The sequence below is a fragment of the Pan paniscus genome, chromosome 21 (genome assembly GCF_029289425.2).
Source record: "Pan paniscus chromosome 21, NHGRI_mPanPan1-v2.0_pri, whole genome shotgun sequence".
NCBI classification, from domain to species: Eukaryota; Metazoa; Chordata; class Mammalia; order Primates; family Hominidae; genus Pan; species Pan paniscus.
Window position 1 is genome coordinate 50,840,803 of NC_073270.2, and position 9,490 is coordinate 50,850,292.

Sequence of the window (9,490 nt, forward strand, 5' to 3'; positions counted from 1 at the left end):
CAATATTATCTGTGTTAACTATCTGAAGCTATATGTATATGGGGAAACTGAGGCCCAGAAAGAGGAACAGAAATATCCAAGGTTGCTCAGAGTCAGTGACTCCCAGATAGTTCTCCTTCCCCTCTCCAAGACCTCAGTCTATATCCATGTAGTTAGCATTTGGTACTTTTGAGTCAACCGTTCAAGCATTTGAATCCCATGGTAAGAACAAGGAGGGTGAGGAAGTAGAATCCCTTCCATCTTCCGATGGGGCAAACAGAAGCCCAGAGTGCAGAAGGATGACCTGTCATCATACTGCAAGGTCAAGAGAACAGGGAAAGAAGACCAAGGATTCCCAAGTGTACCTCCACAGTGGACTGCCCAGTCCCTCAGTCTTGTGCTGGACACAAGAGGCCCAGCAGATAGAGCAGGGAATTTGCCACCTCCTTCCTGGGAGGAAAGTGGGAGAGTCAGGAATCCAGCTGTCTGGGTCCAGGGATGTCCCTTGGGATGACTGTCATTCCCTCATTGACCCCTTCTCCCCGCAAGAAACACTTGTTAAACCCTGACTGCATACTGGACCCAGGAGAAACTGAGGTGAGTGAGGTGGAGAGAGAGCCATCACAATAATGACATCCCGATGACTTGAGCAACATTTCCCCAAATTTTGGGCAATTTGAAGTGATCTTAGTATGTACCTGGATGCAGTGTCACATAACATGGACTCCTGGAGGGAGAAAGTCATTCCCTTCTCAATTCTTCTGATTACCTCAGGGAGAAAGTCTCAGCTTAGACATTTGCATCTTTTATTTATTTATTTATTTATTTATTATTTTTATTTTTATTTTTTTTTTGAGACGGAGTCTCGCTGTGTCACCCAGGCTGGGGTGCAATGGTGCAATCTCCGCTCACTGCAAGCTCCACCTCCTGGGTTCACGACGTTCTCCTGCCTTAGCCTCCCGAGTAGCTGGGACTACAGGCGCCCGCCATCACGCCCAGTTAATTTTTTGTATTTTTAGTAGAGACAGGGTTTCACCATGTTAGCCAGGATGGTCTCCATCTCCTGACCTCGTGATCCGCCTGCCTCGGCCTCCCAAAGTGCTGGGATTACAGGCGTGAGCCACCGTGCCCGGCCGATGTTTGCATCTTTAACCCTTTAAATCTTCATTGATTAAAACATAGACTGGCCGTGCACGGTGGCTCACATATGTAATCCCAGCACTTTGGGAGGCTGAGGCAGGTGGATCACTTGAGGCCAGTAGCTTGAGACCAGCCTGGCCAACATGGTGAAAACCTGTCTCTACTAAAAATACAAAAATTAGCCAGGCATGGTGGTGGGCACCTATAGTCTCAACTACTTGGGAGGCTGAGGCAGAAGAATCGCTTGAACCCGGGAGACGGAGGTTGCATGAACCAAGATCGTGCCACTGCACTCCAGCCTGGGCAACAGGATGAGACTCTGTCTCAAAAAACAAAAAACCAAAAACATAGAGTGAGTACAGGCTTCAGGCTCAGTCTTGGCAGGTGGCTGTAGCTAGCTAGAGTTTAATAACACTATTTAATATCATTTAATCTGACATGATTTACTTTAATGGAACTGAGCTGTTTCCATTGCATTTGTTTTCATAATTCCATTTGTGGCAATTGATCTCATTTATCTCATTTATAGTAGTGATATCAATTTTCTTTTGAAATGAATTTATTTATATACAAAAGTGAGCCATTTAAAGAAAACATTAAGTAAATGGTGGTACAGGCAGCGTGCAACCTATCATGGTGCTATTTTGTAGGTATGGTGAAAATCATGAAAGAGTTGAATGACTGATGTTTGGAAAACTCTGCAAGAATATTCATTCTGGATGGTTGGGCTGCCTGAGGGAGAGGTCAGGGTCTGCCTGAATTGGGCATTTTTGGTGGAGGAAGCAGCATGTACGGATTGGTGTGAAAGCGTTAGGAAGGGTGGGAAGCTCGTATGGCAGTGGTGCAGGGTACTAGGGTGATACAGAGGTCTTCCTCCGAGCTCAGGCTATGGACTTTGACTCCCAGGAGGAGAAATCAGGGGTGGATGGGTTGCAGGGAAGTGTCAGCAGGCCAGTGATTATCAGAAGGCTGGAACCACCGCTGGTAGAGGTAGTGCTGTCCAGCGGGCAGGGCCCCAGGCCTCCCATCATGAACTCTTTCCGTTGGTCCCCAGCCTAGGTGCAGAGCCACAGATCCTAAATCAGAATTAGCCTGAGGAGGGAGAAAGAAAGGGTTAATTCCTTCCCATAATAGGGCTCTGGTTTCTGGCCTTGGTCTCCCATCCATGCCCCACCAGCTCAGCTCTGGTTGCCACCAAGGCAGGATTCCTCCGCCCCCTTCAAAAGGGCAAACAGAAGCCCGGAGCAGTTTAGGGCTGTCATCCAGGTGCCACAGCAAGCTCAAGAAGAGAACCAAGGACTCCCGGGTCCTCTGTCATCCTAGCAGGACTCCTCCAACCCCTATCCAGTTTCCTAATCCTGGCCATGGGAGGTCCTGACTTCTGGGGAGGCATCCTGTTAAGCTTGTAGCAATGAAGAAAGTATTAGAGCTGGGCTCGGAGAGGGAAGGCACCTGCCCTGGGCACCCAGGAGCCGTACCTCTGGCAGGATCCCGGCAATCCCGCCCGCAGGCGCTGTGGCAGCATCGCTTTTTGCCCGAGCAGTCTGAGTCCTTGTGACACAGGTGGTTCATGGGGCTGAGGCAGCGCAGTTGGTCCTCTGGGCAGCTGCCCAGCTTCACTGCAACACAGGGAACTGGGTGAGCTCCGTCCTTGCCCACTGGCCCTGAAGCTTGGGGCTTGGATGGTCAGCAAGGTGGAGGGGAGGCATTTACCAGAGACCCTGGGGACGCACTGGCGGAAGCAAGCTCTGTAGCAGCACTTCCTGGTCAAGGGACACTGGCTGTCTTCCACGCACTGGTCAGGCACCGATAGGAGGCAGGGCCCATCATCTGGCGGGCAGCCCCCCGATTTCTCTGTAAGAGAATCTCCTAATATTGCAGCTGGAGGAAGCTCACGGTTATGTAATAAGCACTGACCTGGGAATGACAAGACTGAATTCTCCATCCCTTGCTTTTTGCCTGTCTTTTGGCTAGTTGTTATTTTTGTTTGTTTGTTTATTTATAATGACTCCAAGCCTCAGTTTTCTGGCTGTGAAATGGGAAGCTGGGCTAGTTTGAGACTCAGATGGCACAAATGACAGGGGAAAATGAAGCCCAACATCTCCACTGTGGCCAATAAGGCCATGCCTGGTCTGGGCCCTTCCCATCTCTCTAGTCCCATCCTCTACTGCCCTCCCACTCAGTGCCTCCTGATCTGCTCCAAGCCAGCTCTCTCTGCAGGGCTCTTGCTCGGGCCGCATCCTTTGCCTAGTGCACTTCTCCTGTACTCCATGCGCCTGGTCAGCTCATTAGGACTCAGCAGAAACATCACATCCTCAGAAGACCCTACTTCTCTGACCCCACATTAACTAGGTCAGCGCCCCCCCGCCCCCACACACACACCCATTTCTTTCCTCCAGAGTTTGTGACGCTGCATCTGTTTGTCTGTGTCTCTCACTTGGCTGGAGGTGAGGAGAGTAGACACCCTGCCAGCTTTGCTCACCGTTGGTCCATATCACAGCCCTTGGCGCACAGCAGTAGGGCTCAGTGACTTGGAAGGAAAGGGTTTTGAAGTGAGGCCCAGCATTGCACGTGTGTCAGCAGTGGCCAGCCTGGTGCACTGTCACAGCCACAGCTGGCCACGTCTTCTGCACTGTTGCGTTCATCACTGTTGCAAATGGCATGGTTTCGAGGATCAGGCGTTAACTCTGTCTCTGAGGCATTCCTCTGAATGGTATAGAGTGTTCTGTCCCAGAGCTTACCTAACATTCTTCTTGCTGGGATTTTGGGCCATGTTCACATTTCATGCACAAAGCTGGAAATCAGTATCCTCCTCCATGTAGAGGAGGAAATCAAGGCCTGAAAAGGGCAGTGACTTGTCCAGACCCACATGGGCTGGGCTTAGGACTCCCAGGGCCCGGCTCCCTCTGACCTCTGTGAGTCTCCACCCTGAGCTGTCTTTGAGCCGTAGGGATGGAGCAGGTCCCAGGTCTTCAATTCAATCCAGCATCAGAGAAAATGTTCAAGAGTTCCGAGGGGCAGCTGGATCTGGTTCGGTGACTTTACCTCTGTGTCCGCCCCTCCCCCTCAGCCCCCTGCCTGGGTGCTGGCTGCACACATAAGTAGGCACCTTGCTCACATCCTACGTGCGCTAAGTCAACTTCAGCTGTCACATCGGGTTGGTTTAAACTAAATTGCTGCCCCCTGCTGGAGAAAGAGAGGCTTGGCATGGGGAGGGGGAAAAAGTGTGGGTTTGGGGTGGTGGGGGTGATGGGAGGGCTCCTGGGAAACTGTCTGAGGTCCAAGGTTTAGCCCTGAATTCACAAGTCCAAGTCAAAGGTGCGCAGGCCTCAAAGGGTGGGCCAAACGGAGCTGCCTGCACTCAAAGCCGGTGGAGCCGGGTGGGTCAGGCAGGGAGAGCTTCTGTGGCGAGGGGCCTGGGGCTGGCCTTGGGGAATGGACAGATAGGGATAGGGCATGACAGCTGGCATTTCCAGTGGAAGAACTGCGATAGCTGCAATGTGGAGGTGGGGATAAAAGCCTGGCGTGTGCAGAGCCGGCGTGAGAGGCTCTGGGTGGTCACACTCACTCTGTTTGCCTGCCTTTCCTAACAGTCCCTCAAACCAGGTTCTCCACTCACAGATGTGTACATCGAGACAGTCACACACACAGATGGTCATCTGGATGCATGCGCCATGGGTGTGTAGACTTAGAGAGCAAAAGAATCGTATCCAAACATGGTTAAATATATACACTTGTACACACAGACGATACACACATAGTCAAATACACAAGCACATTTAGATCTAGACACACAATTAGCTACAGGCTTAACAGTAGGAAACTGCAGATAGTCAACTGTTTTATCTGCAAAAGTAGCAATTTTACATGGTTCAACTTAATACACACATATATACATATGGACATATATCAGATAGTTATATATATGCAATATATTTATAAACACATATATAAACAGGCAGTCATGTATGTACATATGAGCTGGAACATAATCACTGTCATTTACACATGCCTACCCACATAGATACATACACACAGATAGACACTCAGACACACACAGTTATGTATATAAATATATAAATATATAGCATATGTATGTGAACAGAGAGACATACATAAGCATACACAGTCATATATACAGAATCATATGCACAGAGCTACACAGACACATATATCTTCCCAATACCACATAACCACTGACAGCATTTAATTAGGCACTTGCTGTTTATCAGGGACTATGCCAGGCTCTTTGTATCAGAGACACCCAGACGTTTGAGTGAGAAGGGGGCAGAATGGGGAGCTCTTATAAACAGAGGCGGCTGGGCTTCCACAGGCAACAAACTGAGACTTCCTTTCCCTTGGCTTCGTCACCTTCCTCCATTGTCTGAAATTCTACCAACAGCTCGGCAATGTCTCACAGGAGAGAAACCAGTGGGGGACAAGGTGTGGTGAACTGGGGGAGAGACAAGCTTGTCACACCTGCCCATGCAGAGTGGCCCTGGGCAGGCTCGGTTTCTGCTGTGCCAGCTCTTTGCCTCTGAGCAGCTGGGCTGAATATCGGGGTGTGCTCCCTGGGAACACAATGACTCCCCCAAATCACCCACTTATGCTGTGCTTACTGTGTGCCAGGCCCTTATTCCTCGAGACACCATTTACTCCTGAGAGAGAGGCATGGGACCCCATTTTACAAGGAGTAAGTCTCCAGACCTGTCCTGTTGCCTTCCAGGAGTGTCCTGCCTGGAAGTCCTAATAAACTCATGCACTTGCCAATCTGGCCTTGTCTAAGTCATTCTTTGTTCTCTCAGCTCCTTCCTATGTTGGGGGTGCATTGTCCTGTACAGTCCTGGGTTTTTGCTGTAATAGTTGGTAAGGTGAATCTTTCTGATTTCAAATACTTGCATTCAAATGCCACATTTGGCACTAACTCAGAGTCAGTCTTTGACCTTGTTAAGTGGTTCCCCACTAAGCCTCAATTTTCCTTATCTGCAAAATAGGGATGCAAATAGTCCTGTCCTCACAGCACCATGTCGAGGAGTTACGTGATGATGGTGCATGAATCACAGCCAACACAGGGTCCAGCCTTGGAGCTCACCAGTGTACTTCCTTCCTCAGCCTGTCCCCATTACTGTCCCCTTTCTTTAAGGCAGGGCAAGGGTTGCACAGGTGAATGTAGGTTGGAGTGTTCCAGCCCCAGAAAAGGACGCAGGTGGAGGCCTCACCCAGATCAGGAGTCACCTGTCTAGTCACTCAGCAGCCCTCTCTCACCTGTCAGCAGGCCAGCCCCAGCCTTGTCAGGGGTGGGGACAGGAGGTTGGGGGCGATGAGAGTTAGAGACAGAGCTTCCTCCCCACAAAACCCAGATCCCAGAAGCCACACCCTCTCCTCAATTCCCAAGTCCCTTCCACAGATGGGGTGGTGGACCCACTGACCCAGTCAAACCACAGCCCAGCAGGCACAGACAGGGTCCCTCCCCACACCTGAAGGCACAGAGACACACATGGACAGGCACCAAGCTCAGACACATGCATGCAGCCATTCCTAAGTGTACGTGTGCAGACAGAGCTTTGCATAGACAAGCAGACGCAAAGACACGTGTCTACACAGACACAGGCACATGCATTCCCCGCCCTGCCACCCCCTGACATATAGACAGGCACAGACAAGCACCGAGAAACTGGCAGAAAAGACACTTACAGATACCAACACAGGCAGGTGGACAGGCACAAATGTACACACATAAAAACACAGGCTTCTGAAAGCACTAAGAATCAGGCATCCACACATACACACACGCACGCACGCACACACACACGCGCACACACACCCCACAGGGCATTACCTGCCTTCCCCCAAACCCTTACTCTCCCTAGAGAAGTAGAGACAATCTGGTCCCCCGAGCAGAGGGGTTTCCCGCACTCACCTCCCTTCTTCCTGCCAAAGACAGCAGGCAGCTGACTCCCCACAGCCAGGAGGGCCCCCAGGAGGAGAAGGCTCTGGGTCCTCATATTTCTGCTGCCGGCTTAGGGCCCAGGGCCCCCCAGATTAACACCTGCAGCCTCAGGGAAGCCAGAGAACCTTAGTCAGGAGAGGGAAGAGAGGGGGTGTGGAGTGACACCGTGCCTGCTTCATCTTGGCCCCACCCCCTGAGGGCCCGAGGACTCAGTGCAAGGGATGCTGTCACAATAGCTGAAGATAGGGTGGCGGCACATCCTGCATGTGGGGGACTCAGATCCAGTCTTGCCTGTATCCGTGACTTGGGCTGTGATCTTGGGCAAGTCTTGTCTCTCTGGGCTTCAGTTTTTTCATCTGTATACAGGGTGAAGGTTGTTGAGTCAGATGCTTGCTTTCCTGGCTCTCAAATATGTTGAAGCCCCAGCGATGTCTAGGCAGCGGGTAGAGGTCAGTTTTGAATAGCAAAGGAGTGGGGGTTTGCAGAGTTCTGGATGCCTAGGAAGGGAGAAGGCATTAGGGTTAGGCCAGAGCTTGCAGCCAAAGAAGGCTGGCCCAGGTTGGCATAATGAGTGAGGCCAGCCCTGGCCTCTCCTCTTGGGTCCTGTGGATGGGAGAAAGACCACCCCGCCTTTGGTGAGATCACCAGTGGCTTCTGGTAGAACTGCCCTCTTCCTGGGGCTGGCTTGGCTGTTGAGGGTGGGGGAGCATGGCTTTTGGCTTGGCTAAGTTTGCTGGTCACAGCAGATACGTGGCCACTGGAACCTCTTCTCTGGCCCTAAGCGATCCTGAGCAAAAACATGTCATCTCATCCAGGGACCCCCACCTTAGATTTCGTATCTCTGATGTTGCCTCCTGCATTTGGTAGAAGAGATGGAGCTGAGACTTGGCATCCTAAGGGACATCCTAAACAGAAACTCCATCGAAGTACATTCTTTCAGCCTTCCCATTTGAAAGACGAGGAAACTGTGAGATAGAGATGAGAGGGGACTGGCCCAAGGACACGCAGCTAATTCCTGACTAAGCTGGGACTTCCCACTGTGGCCTCCCCATCACCCTCATTCAGTTCCTGGGTTTTAAAAGCAGGTCAATACCTCATCTGATCCTGAGAAAGGAGGGTGATATTACAGGGCTTGTCTCACTTACCCATTCCAATCCAGGACAGCCCTGGCAGCAGGAAGTTCTTCCTTGGGTTTAATGTGAATCTCTCGTGCTGTCTTCTAAGCTATCAAGATAGGAGAGGCTCTGTCTTCTATGATCTGATGTTACTTTTGGAATGCTGGCACCTCCTTGGAAGCTTTATTTTGGAGGACAAATATATGAGCCCTTCCTTCCTCCCTCCCTCCGCCCCTCCCTCCCTCTTTCTTTTTTCTTTTCTTTTCTTTCTTTCTTTCTTTTTTTCTTTCTTTCTTCTTTCTTTCCTTTTTTCTTTATTTCTTTCTTCTTTCTTTCTTTCCTCTCTCTTTTCTTTCCTTTCTCTTTCTTTCTTTTTTCTTTCTTTTTCTTTCTTTTTCTTTTTCTGTCTTCTTTCCTTCCTTTTTTCTTTATTTCTTTCTTCTTTCTTTTCCTTCTTTCCTCTCTTTCTTTTCTTTCCTTTCTCTTTCTTTCTTTCTCTCTCTCTCTCTTTCTTCTTTCTTTCTCTCCTTCTCCTTCTTCTTTCCTTTCTCTCTTTCTCTTTCTCTCTCTGTCTTTGACAGAATGTCGCTATGTCACCCAGGCTGGAGTGCACAGTGCCATCATGGCTCACTGAACCCTTGACCTCATGGACCCAAGTAGTCCTCCTGCCTCAGCCTCCTGAGTACCTGGGACTATAGGCATGTGCCCCAATATTTGGCTAGTTTTTATTTTTTGTAGAGATGGGGGGTCTTCCTATGTTGCCTAGGCTGGTCTCTAACTCTAGGACTCAAGTGATTCTCCCACCTTGGCCTCCCAAAGTGCTGGGATTACAGGGGTGAGCCACTGTGCTCAGCCATGAAATGCTCTTTTTTTTTTTTTGAGACGGAGTCTTCCTCTGTCATCCAGGCTGGAGTGCAATGGGGCAATCTCTGCTCATTGCAACCTCCGTCTCCTGGGTTCTAGCAATTCTCTGCCTCAGCCTCCCATGTAGCTGGGACCACAGGCGCCCGCCACCATGCCTGGCTAATTTTTTGTATTTTTAGTAGAGATGGGGTTTCACCATGTTGGTCAGGCTGGTCTTAAACTCCTGAACTCAGGTGATCCACCTGCCTCGGCCTCCCAAAGTGTTGGGATTACAGGCGTGAGCCACCATGCCAATGCTTTTTAAATTAAAATTATTTTGTAGACATTTTCCTGTGCTGTGAAATGTTCTCTAAACATCATGTTTTCTGATGGCTACATGCTGTTTTGTTAGATCTATATGTCAAAACATCACTTCAGTAAAGTTTTTAGGGAAAAAAGATAT

At 49.9% G+C, this 9,490-nt stretch overlaps 1 protein-coding gene across 1 annotated transcript; it reads right to left on the minus strand.

The window, feature by feature from the left end:
• Nucleotides 1-1,660: 1,660 nt before the first annotated feature.
• On the minus strand, nt 1,661-9,490 carry WFDC5 (WAP four-disulfide core domain 5). The gene is made up of 4 exons (XM_003825947.5): nt 7,040-9,490; nt 2,833-2,973; nt 2,598-2,738; nt 1,661-2,211 (listed from the first exon to the last, which is right to left on the minus strand). The coding sequence occupies exons 1-4, from the start codon at nt 7,122-7,124 to the stop codon at nt 2,207-2,209; spliced, it is 372 nt and encodes a 123-aa protein (XP_003825995.1). The 5' UTR covers nt 7,125-9,490; the 3' UTR covers nt 1,661-2,206.

What these genes read in the sequence shown, in the direction of transcription:
- WFDC5 (XM_003825947.5), bottom strand. Translation starts at nt 7,124, where the DNA reads ATGAGGACCCAGAGCCTTCTCCTCCTGGGGGCCCTCCTGGCTGTGGGG. An exon ending in CTTTGGCAGGAAGAAGGGAG is followed by an intron (nt 2,974 to 7,039) that starts GTGAGTGCGGGA and finishes ATTCTCTTACAG; the next exon opens with AGAAATCGGGGGGCTGCCCG. An exon ending in GTGCGTCCCCAGGGTCTCTG is followed by an intron (nt 2,739 to 2,832) that starts GTAAATGCCTCC and finishes CCTGTGTTGCAG; the next exon opens with TGAAGCTGGGCAGCTGCCCA.